Source organism: Giraffa tippelskirchi, chromosome 7 (assembly GCF_054371585.1).
Source record: "Giraffa tippelskirchi isolate mGirTip1 chromosome 7, T2T-mGirTip1v1.2.pri, whole genome shotgun sequence".
Classification (NCBI taxonomy): Eukaryota; Metazoa; Chordata; class Mammalia; order Artiodactyla; family Giraffidae; genus Giraffa; species Giraffa tippelskirchi.
Genome location: NC_137281.1, coordinates 42,296,136 through 42,317,222, shown reverse-complemented (window position 1 = coordinate 42,317,222; position 21,087 = coordinate 42,296,136). Strand labels below are relative to the sequence as shown.

Sequence of the window (21,087 nt, the reverse complement as noted above, 5' to 3'; positions counted from 1 at the left end):
CTAGGGTACCTGGAAGGCACCTAGTTAGTCAAGGAAGACTTGACTCCACTAGGAGTCTCTGGGTTTAGCGGCAGAACTCCCTGGAGTTTTTTAAAATCCAGTTTTCCTGTGTTATTGCACAGTGAACAGGCAGAACGCTGCTGTCAGTCATTTCCTTACCAAATGGACCAGCCGTTGGAAACCAAGGGCCTGAAAAGGCTCCTAGCTGCTGCTCCCTAGGTTGTGCCTGAGAACTCTGAGGCCAGAAAAGGAACATAGCTGCCCTCAGGCAGAGCCTGAGTATGGAACTCAAGTTTTTTGACTCTGTCTAAAAAGAAAACATCAGAAGAAGCAGCAACTATTGATTAAAGTTAACTCTGCCACATTCTGTCAACAGCCAGTGGGTGCTGAGATTTGGTCTTCTTTCCTTTCCTTGTAACCATTTTGGGTCTCCTGGTGTTTCTAGCTTCCTGGGGATCCCGAACCTGCTCTGGACCTGAATGGGCTTGCAGCTGCGGGCACACCCCTCCTTCTAGATTTTGTTACTTTGAGGCTGCCCTGCCTCCCACTGCTGCTCCCCCACACTGGCATGCTCCCCTCTGGTGCTTGGCACCCATTGCTGTTTAACTAGTGCCCTTCCCCTGGCTCCCTGGTTCAGCGCAGCTGTGCTAGAGTGAGATAACCACCACAGCATCCTCAGTCTGGTGTATTGCCTCCAGCGACCTGGAGCCGGGCCTCCCGTCTTGTCTGCATCCAACCCAAGTTTTGCAGATTTCCTCCCATTTTATACTCAGGGAAACCCCTGGTGACTCAGACAGCGAAGAATCTGCCTGCAATTTGGGAGACCCAGGTTCAATCCCTGGATTGGGAAGATCCCCCGGAGAAGGGCATGGCAAACCACTGTAGTATTCTTGCCTGGAGAATCCCATGGACAGAGGAGCCTGGTGAGCTACAATCCTTGGGGTCATAAAGAGTTGGACAGGACTGAGTGACCAATACTTCCTTTCCCTCCTAAAGGTAGCTCTTCACAGCTGCACCACCTTGTTAAGGAATGCTATTTTCATTTTCTTCTATTCTGATTCTCCATTTTCTCCTGTAGTAATTGACTGCACGCAGCTCCTTAGCCAGCCTTCTTAGTGGTTCCTTTCATTTTGTTCATCCATTCCCGCAGACCTCAGCCCTTGCAGGCATCCTCACTCTTCTCTTTCCATTGCTGGTCCTGTCCTGTGGCCCAGCCATTGTGTCTGTGTCTGTGTGTGTGTGTGGCATTTCTGAGCCCATTTCTTTCCTGCCACCATCCTCTAGACCTTCATCCAATCCTTCTATACTTGCAGTAATTTATGAGCCATTCTTTCTGCATCCAGCCTTGTCTCTTTGCCAGCCCATTGTTTGCACCATTGCCAGATGAATCTTAAAATGCTCCGTTTTTGAAGTCAGTCTTTCCCTGGTCCCTTTCAGAAACATTTAAATACTACCCTGTTACTATCTGGGAAGGTCTGAACCTGTAGGGTGTTGCTCAAAGCCTGCTGTCCTCCGGTTCTGCCTTCCTCTCAGGACCTGCTCCTCCCTCCACTCCTCCCCCTGCTACAGGCTGTGCCCTCTGCTCGGTGCTCCCTCATGGGGGGCCTCGTACCTCTCCGTCTCTGCAAGTCTTTTTAGCTCCTTTATGGAGCCTTGTCTGCCAACCATTCTTTTTAGGTCTTTGTTGATATTCCCTGGCTGACCTATTCATTTGACACTTAATTCACTAAGCAAACATCATGAAAGACATGCTTTTTTGCTCCTGTGAGGAATGGATTTCAGAGGGGGAAGAGGGTCACCCCCACTGCCAGGAAGCTTGTCTGTGTCTTCTTGTGTTTATATCTACTGGATCAGAAGTGTAAAGGTAGAGTATAAAGGCCTTCACTTGAAATTTAAGAAATTTTGAAATCACCAGCACTCAGCGAGTATTCTGCACAGGCAGGTAATAAATGCTGTGAGAGCTGCTAGTACACTTCCAGTAAGACTTCTTGGAATTTGGAATTTCTCGTTTTTAATTACTTTTGCATTTTGATTAAATTTTGTGCGTTCCCATTTTAGCTTAGCGTGAATTATAACATTAAAATTAAGGTGAGAAATCTATGAATGTAAAACCTGCAGATGAGTTTAAGACTTAATTGGGTAAGATTATTTAAAATAGTGATTTCTCATTAGATTGGCCTTGTCCATATTAACTTCTCTGCTTTTTTTCCTCAGTCTGCATGAAGAAATCAGCGATTTTTATGAATATATGTCTCCGAGACCAGAGGAGGAGAAGATGCGGATGGAGGTGGTGAACAGAATCGAGAGTGTGATTAAGGAGCTCTGGCCCAGTGCTGACGTGAGTACCTGTCTGGGTGCTTAGGTAGTATTCCTGTGTATTTGCATCTGTAGAGTTGTGGTCTAATGCAATTTCAAAAACAAACCATTTTCTCCAGACTTTAGATAAAATTTGGGGCTTTCTAATTATTTGCATTGAATTGAATGACTTACTTAAGACTATTTCTTTGCGGTACTGCTAAAGGCAAACTATATTTAGGAATCATTAGTATAAAGAGAAGAAAGACAAATCAAGCCTCTTTGTATTGATAGCAGTGGGTTATTTGGATGTGATGTATCAAAACTCTGTTACTATTTTGTTCCAACCTGTCAGAATGAACATTGCATAATTGTTTATAGCTGAATGAAGATGTCAGGTAGAAATTTATTGTGTCATTTGAAGTTCATTTTCATAGTCTAATGTAGGCGTGTACTCTACTCTCCTGAAACTGCTGTTTCCTTCTCTCTCTCTTATCACTCCTTGTCTCTCAGTACAGCCCCCACCCAGTGAACAAAACTTTTGCCCAAGATTTCCTCTGCTTGTTTGTGGTTCTTACTATTGATGGTCGCCTTGGGGGGCTCCTTTGAGGGTCCATTCTACAATTTTGTTCATTCAAAGAAGTGATTTATTGGAATGCCTTCCTTTGTATTATGTAACTTTTCTTTAGACTCTGTCATGGGATGGCAAGAGCAAATCCAGGGAAGTTTTTTTGATCCAGTTGGCAAAACAGAGAAGCTTCAAATAAGATATTGTAGGTACAGGGAAGAGCACATTTGAGCATGCTCAGTCATGTCAGACTCTGCGTCGCCATGGACTGTAGCCCGCCAGGCTCCTCCACCCATGGGAGTCTCCAGGCAAGAATACTGGAGTGGGCTGCCATTTCCTTCTCCAGGGGATCTTCCTGACCCAGGGATCGAACCTGTGTCTCCTGCATTGGCAGGTGGATTCTTTACCACTGAGCCACCTGGGCTTCCCACTTGGAAGAGGGAAGGACACCAGTATTTTATCGAGCAGGCGCTATGTGCCACGTTGCTTCTCCTACGTGATCTAGAGTGGTGACTTGCAGCTGAGGACTAGTTGCTCCCCGGGAGGCATTTGGCAATGTCAGCCATTTTTGATTATCGTGACTGCTGGGGTGCCCCTGGCACACAGTGAGCAGAGGCCAAGGAGGTTGCTAAACATCACGTGATGCCCAAGACAGCTCTTCGCACCAAGCACTTATCTGCCCCAGATGTAATGCTGAAGTTGAGAAACTCTGATCTGAATCAGTCCTCCTCCGGACGAGGGGGATTTTAGAACATGAGGCTGTGATTAAGTCCCTTGGTCCATCTCACCTCAAAGGTCGAACTTTTTTCATTGTCCATCCCTCGCTGTAGCAACTTGTGTGCACATATCTGCCTGTGTCTTCCATTGTTCTCCATGGGTCGAGATAGGATGTGCCCTGGTTTCGTGCCGCAGCCTGCTGTTACAGCGACAGCGCCTGGCGTTCTCTGTGTAGACGGCCTGCAGGCCGCCACGTGTCCTGTGACTGAGGCAATCTGCCCATAACCCAGGAATCTATCAGAAGATTCCTGCCTAGAGGAACAGAAGTTAAGGATTTGTGATTGTGTCTTTAGATTTTTAGGAAATACTAGTAAACATCCCTTTTGAAAGGTTTCTGTTTAAGTCCATATGTTTGATATTTGAACCTAAGAAGTTTAAACTAACTTTCAGAAGTAGTGCTACTTAATACTATCTGTGAGACATGGAATCCTGCTTCCACGAAAGCGAGGTGGTAGGGAAAAAATGTTCTTGTAGTACTAAAAATTACCAGTAGAGGGTAGCAAAGTCCTACATTTCTCCATGATTTGGCCTTTCATCTGATATTTTTTGTTGTTCACTCACTAAGTAATGTCCGACTCTCTGCAACCCCCATGAACTGCAGCACGCCAGGCCTCCCTGTCCTTCACCATCTCCTGGAATTTTCTCAAACTCATATCCATTGAGTTGGTGATGCCATCCAACCATCTCATCCTCTATCACCCTTTCTCTTGCCCTCAATCTTTCCCAGCATCAGAGTCTTTTCTAGTGAGTCGGCTCTCACATCAGGTGGCCAAAGTATTGGAGCTTCAGCTTCAGTATTAGTCCTTCCAGTGAATATTCAGGGTTGATTTCCTTTAGGATTAACTGGTTTGATTTCCTTGCTGTCCAGGCGTCTCTCAAGAGTTTTCTCCAGCACCACAATTCAAAAGCATCAATTCTTCGATGCTCAGCCGCCTTTATGGTCCAGCTCTCACATCTGTACATGATTACTGGAAAAACCATAGCTTTGACTGTACGGACCTTTGTCTGCAAAGTGATGTTTCTGCTTTTTAATACACTGTCTAGGTGTGTCATAGCTCATATTTTAATATAATTTTTTCTATTTCAGGTCCAGATATTTGGAAGTTTTAAAACTGGCTTGTATTTACCTACAAGGTTAGTACATTTATGAAGCTTTCAAGGAATTGTGCATTTTTCTAGAGTATATTTGTTTTGACTGTTAAATATGTAAGAATAGAAACAAAACAGATTTATGAAATCTTACTTGTATTTTATTTGAGTTACGTTGAAATAGAGTATCACTACTGAGAACTGTTCAAGCCCGTAACGTAACCTACTAACACAGATGTTAATGTAATATTGTGGGAAAAGACCTGGTTATGCTCTAGACTTCTGTATACTCAGGAATGCCAGGTCTCTCATTTTTTATTAAGAACTCATACTGTTAGCTCCTGTCACCATATTCTGACTCAAAAATTTAGGGTATAGACTCTTCTCTGAAAAGTTTTGGTCTTTTCAGGCCCCTTGTTTATTTTCGTCTTCTCAAATGAGGGCTGTCTTGGCCCACAGCTGGGGGCAAGAGTGGGGTATGTGTGTTGGGGCTGCTTCCAGGGGATGGTAAGACTTTATTGAGGATCGAGTACCTGTTCTCCAACAATTAAACTGCTTTGGTCTTCATGAAGCAAAAACATTTCCTCATGCGTTTGTTTTTATTGTGGTAAGAGTGCTCAACGTGAGATTTACCCTGTAGCACAGGCTCAGGTACCCAGTATGGTCTGATGGACCGTAGGCATCCATCATGTTTTCCATTTGAGTTTGATTCGGTCTACTTTACCCAAACTTAAAATGTGTTAAAGTGGATGCATCCTAACAGTTTTCATTCTTCCATTGTTGTCCTAGGCCTACAAAGCTATGAAATAGTCAACTTTGAGTTTCTTAGTATTTTTTCCTTATTTAGGTTCTGAGCGTCTGCAAAGCCTGAGTCATTCTTTCTAAAAATTTAATTTTTATGATAACCTAGTTCAGATTTGAAAAGGGCACAAAAATAATGACAATGAAAAGTCTGAATCCCACCTCTCTCCCCCAGTTTCTCTGCTTGAAGGAGCTGCTATTACCAGGTCCTTGCATATCCTTCCAGAGAGATTCTGTATATATAAAAGGAAATGTGTGTTTCTTCCTTTCTTACACACATGGTAGCATACTAGATATATTAGTATATGCCTGCATCTTGCTTTTATACTTGATAATGTAAGTCACGATTAACCAGTTAATCTCTTTCACTTGGAAGGTCTTAAGGTTTTTAGTACCAGAAGCCTTTATGAACAGGAAACATTAACTGGTGTTTTTGAGGGTTTACTTCATTCAGAATCATCCTGCGAAATGACTAGGAGAAGTAGGAGGTTGTTAAAATCACCAGCCTCCACTTCTTCTCTGAAAAACAGTCTTCACCGACACATGTAGTCTGCATTGGGCAGTGTGAGAGTGAGAAATAAGTGTTCATCGTACTGTTAGTAACTTGTTGGCTGTAGCTTGAATGAGTGAAACAAGTATAGTTTCTTGCTTCTTTCAACAACTCCTGTGTGTGCTCTGTGTTCAGTGACATTGATCTTGTGGTGTTTGGGAAGTGGGAAAATCTACCCCTCTGGACCCTGGAGGAAGCTCTTCGGAAGCATAAGGTTGCAGATGAAGATTCAGTAAAAGTTCTGGACAAAGCAACTGTAAGTTCTTTAGCATTTCATCTTAAACTCTCCAGTTACTTATGCATGAAACGTGTAAAATTAAATTTTAATTTTGGTGCGCACAGTTGGATTGTGACTGAATGATTCCTTCTGTTCATGGTCCCAGTGCTTGCACATAAAAAGTTGCGTTTGTGAGACAAATGAATTATTCTGGTTATCTATTTCTTTCAAAAGTTCTACTCAATTTTATCATATAATACTATAGAGATTTTTTAATATAAAAAAGTGTAAGTAAAAATATGGATATCTAATAAAGTTTTAGTTACACAGATATTCTTCTATCATATTTTGTATCTTTGAAGAATTGTATTAATTGAAATTTTGTAGATCAAGTCATTTTAACTAATGGAGTGAACATTAAGAATTTTCATGGAAGCTCATTTTAGAAATAAATATATCTATTTTAGAAGTTTGGATATTTGCATGTCAGGTTTTATTAGAGCAAAACATGTAATTTCTTTATTAAAAACTATTAATTTGGGAATCTAGTTCTGTACATCAAGTCTGCTGGTCTGAGTTTTCCAATGCATGCTAGAAGAGCTTTTTTCTTTTTTTTTTTTTAAAAGAATTTCTAAAAAAAAAAAAGAATTCCTGATACTTCATATAAACCATTCTATCATTTTTCATTTGACAATAATTATTACATTTTAAGTTCTCTTATCAGGTTGTTTTTTGGGCTATTTGCAAAACTGCCAGTGACTTATTGTGTCTGTGACTTAAGAATCTAGCAGTTTTCTTAAACAGTTTGGTGCTGTGGGCCGACATTCATAATTCTTGATCTTCTTGTGTTGGAAACTGTTCTCCAAAGTAGATTAGTGTAGAGAAAAGTTTTTGTTACTTTGTTTCAAAATCTTAATCAGTAGAAATTCCAAAATACGCTGCATGAGTTCAAATGCTAAATATGCAATATAAGATCTCTAGATGGCCAAGTCAACTCTGATGTGGAGTGTTCAGAATACTCAGTGTTTAAAGTCTTCCTAAGAAGATCAGGACTCAGCTCTGGTAACCTTCCATCCTCCGATTTGTCATTTAACTTGTTTGAAGTATTTAAATTTTGTCTTTCTTTTCTTTCTAGGTACCTATTATTAAATTAACAGATTCTTTTACCGAAGTGAAAGTTGATATCAGCTTTAATGTACAGAATGGCGTGAGAGCAGCTGACCTCATCAAAGATTTTACCAAGGTCAGTGAATTTATAGTGTTTATTCAATGAAGCTATTAGAAAATGGAGTTATGTTTTGAAACTCTGTTGTGGTGGTGTTTTGGCATACTTGGCTAAGCTATTTTTATATGTGTATTGCTGACAAATGCTTCTTTTCTGTGCAGTGGTTTTTACTTTCCTTGAATCTGCTTGTCATAATCAGTAATTTATAGTGTGGCCTCAGGTAAGAATTAAGGGTTGAGGAAGCCTTTGAAGAACTTCTCTGCCCTAGGTCCTTCCTCTTAGGGAGATTGGGGCTGAGTCGAGCCACGCAGTTGATTCCTGTCTGCTTTCAGTCTCCACGAGTTCAGATTAAGACCCTCTCTCCGAGCCTTTTTTAGGTCTTAATCCCCGAGTCACCTGCAGGTGTCCTTCCCTTATCTTGGAGTGATTTACGTCTGTTTCTGCTTGTTCTGTTTTCTTCCCAGAGAGTGCACAATTTATCAACACCGTCTTCAGCTGGACGCGTTGGCTTTTTTCTCCCTAAACTAAAACTCTGTGCTGCTTTGGCTTAAATAGACTATCTTTTCTCTCCATTTGATTTTTTTCTTTAGCAGTTCTTCAAGTTCACCTTTTTCTTTTTAATATAAGAAAAAATTATAACTCTCAGGTGATAAACATTATATTCTCATATAAATGTACAGAAAAAGAAAAGAAATATTATCTGTAATCCCATTCTTTTGGAGATACTGGGTGTGTGTAAATTTTCTTTTTACCAGAAAAGAAACTTTTTTAAAAACTGAGAATAATATACATGATAAAAAAAAACACAACTCCTTACTATTATAAAAGGATAGGAAAAAGTGAGTCACCCTTTTACCTTGTATGCTTAGATCAGCTACATAGGATTTGCCTTCATCAACTTCTTTTCTTTGCTTATCCTCTTCTTGAGATTTTTCACAAAAGAAATAGCACGCCATATATATGATGTCTTACTTTTTTTTTAAACTTACTATTTCGGAGGATTTTTGTGTGTCAGCACAGTCAAGAGTTTCCTCCGTCTTCTCGCTGACCACCCTCGTCAGGATGGACCGTGCCTTGTGCAGGCGGCTCTTCCCCAGTGTTGCTCCCAGTGTCTCCTGCTCTTACAACAAGTGCTTGGTGAACATCCTTCCATGTCTGCATCTTTCTTTACACTAATAAATTGTTTGTAAGAAGATTCCTGGAAGTGGAATTTCTGGGTCAGAGGATATATGCAGACAAAATTCTGTTGGCAGTTTGCCTAATCGTTCTTTAAAGAGACTACATCTATTTCTGAGTTCAACCATAGTGTTTAAAAATGATTATTTCTCCATATTTTTGTTGTTTCTCACGCTCGCTTACTTTGACATGATTCGCAAAAGTGCGAATGCTTTTTTTCCTTATGGAAGCAGTGCGTTTGCACTGTAAGTGTCAAGAAAAGAGTGGCGATCACGAGTAATTCTGCTGTCCTTAGGCAGTGGCTGTTAAGGCTCCTTTCTCCATGTGTGTCTGCTTGGTTCTCCACGGCGCCTCTGTCCCAGGGCCCAGCTTGCGGAGGGGACTTAAAGAGAACCAGCTTGAGGGAAAGATGGACTCAGGCGGCTCTCCTCTGCCCCCGGGGGTGTCCTCGCCCTGCCTTGTAAGGCACGGCAGGCGGGGCTGTGTGTTCACTGCCCTCACGGAGGACAGCAGGCAGGGTGAGTGCTGCTCTGGGCTCTGCAGGATCACCTGAAGGGCCTGGTATGCCTGTGCAGTTCTGCTTACAGAAGGGATTCTTTAAAGTCCTGCGGATTGACTGCTTTGAGAGCTGAGACGTCGTCCTGGACCGTCTCTGTTACCTATTTACAATTGAGAATTGTTCAGTAAATCATAAAATGAGTGTCACGCGATAGGTATTGCTGGTGTTCCATCCCATACTGAGTGCTGGGGTGTTCTCTGTGTTTGGGGTTTTAGATGTGAGGACACAATCCTCAGTTACTGAGACCTTACTTTTTTATAGTTTGTTTTTAAAGTGCACAAGTATATAATGTATCTCCACCAAAGTTTGTAATGTAAGGACCAGAGACCATTTATGCTATTAATGCTTCCAGCTATTACTGATGTAGGAATTCATTGAAAATGTAATTTTCTTTTCCAGAAATATCCAGTATTGCCATACTTGGTTTTAGTATTGAAACAGTTCTTATTACAGAGGGACCTTAATGAAGTATTTACGGGTGGAATTGGTTCTTATAGTCTCTTTTTAATGGCAGTAAGTTTCCTTCAGGTAAGTAAGTTATACCCTGCTAGTGTACACTAAACATTTTTTGTTAAATAAATCAGTTGGGAATCATTTTGGAAAAAAATTTTAATCAAGCTCTAATTGGAATACTTCTCTTGATTACTTACAACTTTTCCCTTTAAACCCTTTAAACTGGGTACCTTTTTTATAATTTAACAATTAAATATTTTAAAATCCCAAGGGAAGAATTTTTTTAATATCATGTGTTCTAATATTTTTGAGAGTTTTGACTACAAATTTTAACATAACAAAAGTATGGTGCAGTTTCCATAGGTATACATGGTAACATAAATGCCAAAAATAAGAATGTCTTTCTAAGCAGTTACTATTCTAAGTGGAGACTTACAATTGAGTCTCAACTCAGTTGAGACTCGCTGTCTCGGTAAGAGTGTTAGAAGTCTTAATATCGTCAGTGAGCGTATTCATGTGGTACAGCAGTGTTGCCAACTGCCTGACTCTGCTGGTGAGTCAGAATGACTTCCTTGATGTTGGGCCAAGCCGACTCTCTCAACATCCTGGGCAGCTGTGAAATCCAGCCTCATAAATTATCCCCCACACCCGTGGGCTCTACCCACACCCTTGGGTTCCACCCGCGCCCATGGGGCTTTCGGTTGTCTATAACAGAAGTACTGTTACAATTAGTCTGCTGTAACTCTATTATCTGTTGGCTGCTCTGTGAAACCAAAATTATAATAATATTGTTTATAGAAGTTAGAGTGTCATTTACTATCCTCACCTTGAATTCAGAGAAAATCCAATGTAAATTTTTTTTCTTCTCATTTTAGTTACATCCCAGGGAAGATGCTTGCATCCCCAATACAAACTATGGTGTTCTCTTAATAGAATTTTTTGAATTATATGGACGACACTTCAATTATTTAAAGACTGGCATCCGGATAAAGGATGGTGGTTCCTATGTGGCCAAAGATGAAGTACAGAAAAATATGCTAGATGGCTATAGGCCATCCATGCTTTATATCGAAGATCCTTTACAACCAGGTATTGAATTTAGGTAAATTTATGGACATTCAAGAAAAGGGCATTGGGAATTCCCTGGCAGTCCTGTGGTTAGGACTTTGAGCTTTCACTGCCGAGGGTCCGGGTTCAGTCGCTGGTTGGGGAACAAAGATCCTGCAGGCCACCCAGCTCAGTCAAAAAAAAAGGCTTAGTCATCATATTGTACTTGAAACTCTCTTCAGATGAAAATTTAAGGATTAACTTGTAATTGTAGTCATTCTTTTTTCTCAAAATATTTTATAAGCAAACATATGAACATAAACACACACACCAGAAAAACATGTTGTATGCTTGCAAATGAGTGGAGTTGGGAGTAAAATCCATTTGACTTTTAAAGGCAAAGGAGAACAGGTATTAGCTGTTTGGGTGGGTTTGTGCCACCCAATTTGGTGGCCATTTTAAGTTCTTCTCTCTTGAGTCCTCACTGCTCCTGATTCTAACCAGTTGTCAGCCAGGGCTGTAAGTGAGGATTCTGAGACGCACTGTATGTCTAGAGTTTGTGAGAGAGAGAGTACCAAGAGATAGTTTATTTTCCTTTTGGACCCTTCTTCCCTCTTTAATTTTGCATAGTCTCCCTGTGCTTTTTTCAGCTTTATGTTGGCTTGAAAGTGAGCGGAAAATTAATTCCTCCTCTGCTTTCATGAAGCTCTGTTTCTTGCTTGTATTCTAATTTTTCTGGGCAATATTTTTTCTTGATATAATTGTAAAATATTTAGATTCTGCATTATTGGACGTCAGTACAAATGCTTTTAGTCATTTGCTCTCATGTGTTGACTTTGAATATATATATATATAGGCTTCCAGAGTGGCGCCAGTGGTAAAGAACCCACCTCCCAGTGCAGGAGACTTAAGAGACCCAGGTTCGCTCGCTGGGTCATGAAGATCCCCTGGAAGAGGGCATGGCAACCCACTCCAGTATTCTTGCCTGGAAAATCCCATGGACAGAGGGGCCTAAAGGGTTATAGTCCACGGGGTCGCAAAGAGTCGGACACGGCTGAAGTGACTTAGCACGCATGCACATATTGACTTTGAAAATAAGTAAGGAAAAGAAGTTAAAAGATAGAATAGTTTCCTAGGAACCCTTTTCTGGTTGAATGAACCATTTAATAAACAGTAATAGTTTATTTGTTGAGTAAATGTTCTTTGAAAGCCAACTCTATGTAAAGGACACAAAGGATTTTTTCAGTAAGATGGTCCTTGCTTTTTAGGAGCTCATTATTTAGTGCAGGAGATGTTTATAAAGCTAACAAGCAAAAAAATAGGTATTTCTAATTTAGTTTTGTTTCACTCTTAGGGGAAAGTAGGCAGTTACTTCTTTTATTTTCCTGACTGTGTAAGGGCTAGTCCCTGTTGGGCCAGAAGACAATTAGGCAGTTTATATGCCATAATGACATATTTATGCATGATCTGCACGTTTAGAGCCTGAGGAGCTGTGGGGCCAACTAGCAGCTCATATTCTGAGGACAGTGATGGCCCTTGCTCTCCCAGAAGAGGGCTCGTGAACTTTTAGTTCATATTAAGCCACAGTAAATTTTAATACGTTATATATATGTTTCTTTTGAAGGTAATGATGTTGGAAGGAGTTCATATGGGGCCATGCAGGTGAAACAGGCCTTTGATTATGCCTATGTTGTTCTGAGTCATGCTGTATCACCCATAGCAAAGTACTATCCCAACAACGAGACAGAGAGGTAAAAGTTTCACTAAAATCAGCCCATTGGGTCCAAATTGTTTGCAGATTCTTATCTTCAAATTAATGTACCTTCGCTCCTTTTTTTTTTTTTTTAACACTTACAGCATATTAGGTAGAATAATTAGAGTAACGGATGAAGTTGCCACATATAGAGATTGGATATCAAAGCAATGGGGCTTGCAGAATAGGCCCGAGCCTTCGTGCAATGGTAAGAGTTTTTCATTGATCAATTGACTGAGTATTAGAGGCTTTTCTGTGTTGTGTGTGCTTAATGGGAAGAAACGTTTTCCAATCTTTTGCCACTCTTTCAGGAAATGGTGTTACCTTGATAGTAGATACTCAGCAGTTAGATAAGTGTAATAATAATCTATCTGAAGAAAATGAAGCCCTTGGAAAATGTAGAAGTAAAACTTCGGAATCTATTAGTAAACACTCTTCAAACTCTTCATCAGGTCCAGTGTCGTCCTCTTCAGCCACACAGTCCAGCTCTAGTGATGTTGTAAGTATGAAGACATGGTTTTCTACACCTAGCCCCTTAGGGGTTCTATTGCTGGGATAATTCTATCTAGAGAGCCATGGCTAACTCATTTTCTTATTTGTTCCTCGGAAATTTTAATAACTTTAATGATTGTACTTTTTCTCAACATTGTGTTGAAATTTTCAAGCATATAACAGAAAGGGAAAGAATTTTAGTGAACATCCGTATATACTACCACTAGACTCTGTCATTAACATTTTACTGGCTTACACAGAGCTATCCATTCATTGACCAGTTCATCTTATTCTTTAACACGTTTCAAAGTATCACAGATGTTAGGTTACTTCCTACAAAGTGCTCTCCTGAGCTTGTCATTACCCATAGTTCAATGTTTGTCCAGTTTTTTCTTTTGATATAAAATTAACACATAAGGAAATCTTAATTATACATTTAACAAATGCATACACATGTGTAACTCAAAATCCTGACAAGATGTTTTCTAGTCAATCCCCAATCATACCCTCAGAGGTAACCACTGTTATGATTTTTCTAATACCATCAATTAGTTTTGTCTTTCAAAGTTTTATAAAAGTGGGATATATATATATATACTCCCTTGATCACCATATATAAATGTACAATTTAAGTGGTTTTTTTTTTTTCTAGGCATGTTTACAATATTGTATAGCCCTCACCACTATCTAATTCCAGGACATTTCCATCACCCCAAAAGAAACCTTTTAGTAGCCCCTAATTTCTTCTCTCCCCCCATGGCCTGGAAATCCCTAATCTACTTTCTCTCTGATCCTCATAGAATTTTCTAGTATCAGTTATACCTACATTACTTATCCTCATCAGAGTTACTTTTGAATTTGTTTAAAATTGAAATCTAAAATGGCCTTCATTGACCTTTATAAGCGTACATGACAAAAAATAATCTAAATGTGAAAAAGAGAGTTTTTTGTTGTTGACAACCATTTACCACCATGGAGCCATCGATCCTCACGTGCGGAATCTGCCTGTGTGCTGTTCTGGTTCCTAGAGCAGAGCTGTGGAGGACAGAGTGCTGAGCTGGGTGTCACAGACACGGGGCGGCAGCGGAGACGCCGTGAGAGGGAGCTGTAGGGACTGAGGGTGTGTGTCTCTGAGATGCTGGGCAGAGTGCGAGGGCCGGGGGCGGACCCGAGGAGAGAGGAGCAGTCCTGGCCCAGGCAGCCCGCAGGCAGGTGGGGCTCAGCCCTGTGTCTCTGGGAAGTCCGCGCCACTCGGTGTGTTTTTAGGAGGGAGCACCGAGTTGTCATCGCCCTCAGAGAGTGAATCTTGTAAAGTGGTGGTTTTGTATTTGGTTGAAGACACTGAATCAGGCGCTGGGCGTAGGCCCTCACTCTTCACCGTGCTCGCTCCACTATACCGTGGCTCCTTTTCTGTAAAGAAGAATGCAGATAAACTTGGACCTCTGGGAGCTCCTTCAAGGCCGATTAACAGGGTCAGGAGTGGGCAGTGGATTTAACAATGAACAGAAACCCTCTGATAAAATAAGCCACTTTAAACGTTTGGAGGAGAACTTAAGCAGTTAATTTTATAAATTCCTCAGTGTACTTCCTTTAACTCACAAAAGAGAGTGCTTAGCTGAAGTTGTTTTCCTTTCTTAATATTGAATGTCTAAATCATTACTGTGTCACGTTATAACTCATGTGACTTGTGTTAGGATTCCGACGCGACACCATGCAAAACCCCGAAACAGCTGCTCTGCCGTCCGTCCACTGGGAACCGGGTAGGGTCGCAGGACACGTCCTTGGAGTCCTCTCAGACAGGCGGGAAGATGCAGAGCACCCAGACCACTAACACACCCAATAGCACCAACAAGTCCCAGGTGTGTGCAGTTTGTGTTTTTAATTATCAGTGTTCAGTGTGGAATATTTAGAGTTTTGTACATGCATATACATGCACATGTGTATACACACACTTTATGGCTTTGAAGAAAGCCCTAGGTTAAACAACAAACGTGTTTTATTCTAAGAGGTTCCAGAGCATGACAGTGCTTCTAGTAACAAGGTGTCCCAAGGATCCCGTGTAATATAAACCTTTGTGGGAATCTAGTGACTGGTCCTTCTTTATAAGAAGTCTGGTCTAGCCAACCACCTTACTACAGATACACAGCATATGACTTAAAAAGGCCACAGAGACACTCTGTTGTAAGCTTTTTAGGTGCCTAAAATTTTATTCATCATGAGTAATGAATCAAAATGAGGCGAAGAAGCCATTTCGTATTGGACTCTGGCCTAAGGCCATCACACCGTCTCCAGTAATCAGGGACCCTGGGGAAGGCCCCTTGACAGTAGAGATTGACATTAAGTCAGTCACCTCATGTCTGACTTAACTCACAGAATCCACTTTATCTGTACAGCTTTAGTCATGTGCACCATGTACACCAAACACTGACTCATTTAGAAATGGCCATTGGAGTGACACGTGATAGCAGGAAAAGAGCGGCTAGCCGTGGTGACCCCTGACCTGGCAGCACATCAGCATATCTAACAGCTTCTTCCAGTAATGCCATCTATTATGTGATGTATTGATTGATAGGTTCCTTAAGAAAAACTTAAATTCCATATACTCTGTTAAGAAGTGGTCTTACGTTTTTTGATATTTCCATTAAGAAAATGATGTAAAAGTTTTTGAGCCCCAGAGAGTTACCCCTTAGCGTGGTTTTCTGCTTGTTAAGATAAGTCAGTGTGTTCCTAGTTATGAAAGCTCGCCAGGGAGGTCTTACAAGCGCTGTGTTGAATCGTAATACTGATGTCTTTCTGACTGCTTTCCTTCTCCGCAGCATGGATCAGCAAGGCTCTTTCGTTCTTCCAGCAAAGGCTTCCAAGGTACAACCCAAACAAGCCATGGTTCCTTGATGACAAACAAACAGCATCAAGGGAAATCAAATAATCAGTATTACCATGGCAAAAAGAGGAAACACAAGAGGGACGCCCCCCTCTCAGACCTTTGTAGATAGTCGGCGTCGTGCGATGGACTGTCTTCTGTGTGCAATGATCTCACGCGCAGGACAGTTGGATAGGGACTCCTGGGAGACATTCGGGAGCCTTACCCTGTGCAGACGTTGATTTAGCAACTGCGTTTTTTCCCAGCTCGCCACGGAATGGATCATGAAGACTGACAACTGCAAAAACAAAAAGCAAGCAAAAAAGGGGGAAAAAAAAAAAGGCTGCTCATTTGATAAGTCATATGCTATAACAGGGTCATTTTAAGATTTAAAGCTTGAATGTAAAATAAATATTTCTCATTGGCTTTATGCAGAGTTATAGGGAATAGTATTCAGTGTGGGTAGGGTGATAGAAACAAGAAAATTTCAGAGGATGGGGTGGGGAAGGAAAACACAGGTATCATATAGGAAGTCCAAATTTCAAAGGGGAAAGTGATCTGTGCATGTTTTTTTTTTTTAATATTTTTGCATATATTTACCATTTTATTGTGTGTATATATAGATGACCATATAGGAAATTGATATTTGTAATAGTGGATTTGTTAATACTTTTTACATAACATTACTGTTTAAATTGTAAACAGATTTTTCTCAGGATTAGTTTGAAAAATAATCTGAATTGTCATCTTAACATCCATCTGTAGGGAAGTGATTAGTTCTATTACTCAATTCGTTTCCTCAGCATTGAAATGACTTAATAGAACCCTCGTGACCTGCTGCAAAAATTTTCCTCTCTAAAGAAAAGGTTATGGTGGCAAATGACGTTTATTTTATTTTGTAAAAAAAGAAAAAAAAAATATGTACCATGTACTTTTGTGTAAACACTGAAAAATCTCTAGTCACCTCTAAGAGTTAACTTGCAACTGTTCTCTATAGTGCTGTTGTCTTGGGCAATGGGCAGTTACATGACTTTGTGTTTGTTTCCTTTGCAGTCTTTTTTTTTTTTTCTTCCTAAGGAAAAAAAAAAAAAGGCCACCCGCACCTGGTCCCATTCCTGTTGCAGGGAAACCGCGCATCCCACAGACTGTGCATGCTGGCTCCTCCAACCCCGTGTGCTGCGTGTGCTTGTTTTTCTCATCTCTTACGCTTTTTTTAAATTCATGCTTAACTACTGTGGGAGAGAATAACTGTAAACAGCTTTAATTAAATCATACTTATAAAAAACTATTTTCTTATACTCCACTTTATGCTTTTGGTATTGTTGATCTTTAAAAATTAAATGGTCTTTGATAATGGATCTATTTTGTATTGCCTTATTAAGACCAAATACTTCTTGTCATCCCATTCTTTATCCTCTCCTTTCATGGGATTGTTATCTTTAATTAAAACTTTTTTAAACATTGGCTTGTTTCAATCATACTGTAAATTTTGGTTGTGGTCAGTTTTGAGCGCAAATGAGATGTATCGTTCTGTTATTCATCACATGTTGAGTTTGAAACTCAGTTGGAAATATTTAATAGAATGTAAGCGGCATTTCTGAAAATGCTTTCTTTCAAGGTGAACGCTCTTATGTTTAGCATCAGTGTCTGTGGCTCTATTAATTACAGCCATTTCTGAGATGAGATTCTTTTATACATATATATATATACATATAAAGTACTATTATTGGCTTTTAGGAATTTCTTTTATATACATTTATGAAATACTGAAGACCAATCAGACCGTTAATGGACACTTAGTGCAACTTTTTATAAAGAAAATAATGCTAAAATAAGACCAAAACTGATGTCATCACTGAAATTAACAGTTTTCAATATGTTCGTATTTTAATTCACAATGGAAAAGTGTGTTCCAAAACTGGAAATTCATAATACTTGTGTAAAGCGTGGAAGATTTTAAATGTGATGTTATTTTGACAATGTTTGAAATTTTAGAGTCACATTTTATTCTGATTAGAATTTTTATCAAGATGTTTAGCTTTTGTTTTTTTGAAACTAGTTTGTCATAACATATTATGCATAATCACAGTATTTATTTTCTAGGATTATTGTGAATGTGTAGACTTATGTTTACTGCTAAGGGAACAATTATTTATAAAATAATATTAAATCCAGTATTAGCTGCCTATTTCAGACACTTAATACTTGCAGAGATCCATGTTACATTTACCACACTGAAGTTTTGTTGTGTTTTTTTTTTTTTTTCAAGAATCACCTTCATTGTTGAAAGTAAATGTACTCTTAGGGTGCAGATATTAGTGTTTCAATAAGCATGTGATTATATTAAGGTGGTGGTAGCGGGAAGATAATCTTGATTCCATTGGGAATCTTAGGTTTTCGTAAATTTATTGGGAAAATAGTTTTTCCTGTACTGCTGACGTTTCTTTTTGGTAAACAGTATCTTTCTAAAAGAAAAGCATGAAGGAGAAATTGAGGTGTGTACATTTCCTCAAATGACCAGCATTGTATTCGTGAATACTGTGTATCTTGCAATGAACAGTGTGGAAGCTGTTCATTTTTCAACCTGAAGTAAAATACTTTCAAGAACTTTTAGTTTGCCTGCTCATTTGTTTTGTACATTTCATCTCTGTATTTGACTCCTGTCTTTTTTTATTTTTTGAGTTTAAATACTTTATCTAAAGATTTTGTGACTATGTCGGAAACGTGCCATTTAGATATTACAGTCCATCCATATCCATGGGTCATAACCTTCCTGTGCTAGTACTTGTAGAAAGGGACCTTACAAATTCTGCCTTACTGTGGTGACATTTCTCTGGCGGTCACGCATGTGTACCTGGCTGGTGTGGAAACTCCTTAATAAGTCATAATAAGCTTTTCAATACTGGTTTTTAGAGGCGCTGATGTGTCAAAGAGGTGTCCGTCAGCGTAAAGTCTGAATGGTTATGCTTTGATGATAAAGGTAAACGCGTTTTTTTCTTCCAGTGTTTAGGTGTCCGTGAAGGTGCCCAGTTTTTAGTGTCTTTGAGTTGTCTGGAGATGCTGTACATGGTTTGCAACTCTAGCTTTGACCTGTGGGATCTACTGGGTTTACATGGAGTTGCTTTCCAGTCTTTAACAGTTGACCATATTATATTTTTGTTCTGTTTTGAGTGTTTTACTTGGATTTTGAGCCTCTCATTAATATTTAGGTTATCTGCTTTGGCTCCAGATATTCCTGGATAAAGTCTTCGTGGAGCAACGTGTGGTAGGGAGAGCATTTTAATAGTCTTTTTTTCCCGCTGGAGTCTCATATCTCCGTGTGTTTTCTTTCCATTCCCTTCCCCATATTTTGGTATGTGTACACTGTATTTCCCTTAACCTATGGACTAGTGTTTGGGGACTCTGAGCTGTAGGTGAGTCACAAGAGAGTATGACGGCTCTGAGCTATAGGACTGTATTGCTGGACGTGTATTCATTGCAAAGACCTCTCCAGTGACTAGGATGTAATTTCTTAGGTTGCTCTGTAGAAATCCCTAGGACTCACCATTATAGGGTATTATTGGTAAGTTTTGCTGATATTTTTATTGTTTGTGACATACCTTCTTAATTTTAATATTGATTTGAAGTTTGAAACCAGTCAGTTTCTTCAGTTACCACATGCTGTTGATTTCTTAAGTGATTCAGTCACTAGCTCTAGATTGTTGATAGGAAATTAGTTGCTTGTCAGTTAACTTTTCCAACATTAAATGGCAAAGTATAAAAAGAGATAGCCCCAGTTTTGCTGTGATAAATATTTAAATGTCAAAATGAACAATCAGAAGAGTGTACACTTATCCATCAGTTCTTACTCTCATTAACTGTTTGAGTTAGTGGAAAGCCACATTCTCATATGGTATTTTGTGAGCAATGTATTCAATAAATGACTGTTAACCCTGAGTGGGCAAGTTATATTTCGTAGTTACTGTTTATCCTGATTGTCATCAGTGACGTAGTTCATCTAGTGAAATGTGTAGAGAATGATGCAGTACTGAAGTGAGAGCAGAGATACATGTGAGCAGTTCTTGGAAAGGCTGCTGATCTCTTGGCCATCCACAGTGAAATATTTACGTAAGGAGAATTTTTGGCTAATAAACTGCTAATCTGCTAATGTTTGTTTTACTTGTGTCAGGTTGGGTTTTTGTTTTGTTTTTCTTCCCTGAGTATTTGGCTCTACGTTTTCGACTTGAGTGTGTGCCTTGCTAAGTTTAAGTTTAGCCCAGTCCACCGTCTGCTCGCCTGAAGGAGGTAACACTTTAGAAAGCAGGTGAACCAGAGCGACAGAGATAGCGCGTCCTCTTTGATGACTGAAAACGTGAGGTGTTTCCTAGATTTTCTGAGGGAAACGTTAGCCATGTCAGTAAAAACAGATGCTAACGGGGAAATCAGGTGTTCTCTTATTTCGTGTATTTCAGCGAACATGTTGATTGGTATTTGCGCATCATCTTATGTTTTGCATTTTAATTTAAGTCCTTTTGGTTCCACACAGTCGTGGCTTCTTTTCATTGCAGCAGCTTCTCCGTGTCCTGATTACAGGGAAGGTCTGCACCACGGAAGCAGTCTGGGAGAATTTGTTAGGAGTGTTGTTTTCTCTTAAAGATGCTTTGGTAACAAGAGATTATGAAACAAGCTGGTCCTTACCCACTGCTGGGGTGGGTGGGAGGGGAGATGAAAGAGACCCAGGAGAAGCACTCTCTAAAGCCAGTAACTAGGTGAAATTCAGTCCTTGTCTTTTATGGATTAGTCCACCATACCTTTTAAAGAGAATGAGATTTGTGGTTATCAGGCACATTCTTTGAGTTTCAGTTTATCTTCACCTTTCCACTTGGGTTCTGTGCAATTCATAGCTGTTTCCTAAATCATTTCATACGACTTTTATATTTGGTTGCAGCTTATGTTGTATGTTTCTTTGTCCCTAAACATAATCTCTATTAAAATTTAAGATAGCCTCTCTCTGGTTTTTACATGTTGAAATTTCCAAAGTCTTTTTTTAAAAAAAAGTCTTCTGAAAGTCCTGTAATTCTGAAACATTTCAAAGACTTGTTACAAATATCAGAGTCTTCACACTATACTCAGGACTAAAAAGCACCATCTTATCAGTGGTGTTAAAGATGAGAAGTCAGGTGGCAGCTAGTGTAGTGTCTGGGTATGAAATGTGAAGGACTATTGAGATAAACATTTCTTAGTGG

The 21,087-nt window shown here is 39.8% G+C and overlaps 1 protein-coding gene across 14 annotated transcripts in view; it reads left to right on the top strand.

Annotated features, from left to right (window-relative positions):
- The window catches only part of TENT4B (terminal nucleotidyltransferase 4B), a 70,816-nt gene that overhangs the window by 49,253 nt on the left and 476 nt on the right, over positions 1-21,087 (top strand). For 4 of the 14 annotated variants that reach the window (XM_081513659.1, XM_081513652.1, XM_081513651.1 and 1 more), the window contains 11 exons: positions 2,215-2,338; positions 4,728-4,774; positions 6,216-6,336; positions 7,433-7,540; positions 9,657-9,785; positions 10,586-10,799; positions 12,382-12,508; positions 12,615-12,718; positions 12,822-13,009; positions 14,697-14,861; positions 15,819-15,864. In XM_081513659.1, coding sequence (XP_081369785.1) covers positions 2,215-2,338; positions 4,728-4,774; positions 6,216-6,336; positions 7,433-7,540; positions 9,657-9,785; positions 10,586-10,799; positions 12,382-12,508; positions 12,615-12,718; positions 12,822-13,009; positions 14,697-14,861; positions 15,819-15,864 — 1,373 coding nt within the window. Of the gene's footprint in view, positions 1-2,214; positions 2,339-4,727; positions 4,775-6,215; positions 6,337-7,432; positions 7,541-9,656; positions 9,786-10,585; positions 10,800-12,381; positions 12,509-12,614; positions 12,719-12,821; positions 13,010-14,696; positions 14,862-15,818; positions 16,078-16,128; positions 18,476-21,087 lie in introns of those variants that run through there. The other 10 variants (XM_081513660.1, XM_081513649.1, XM_081513658.1 and 7 more) reach the window with 7 other exon arrangements.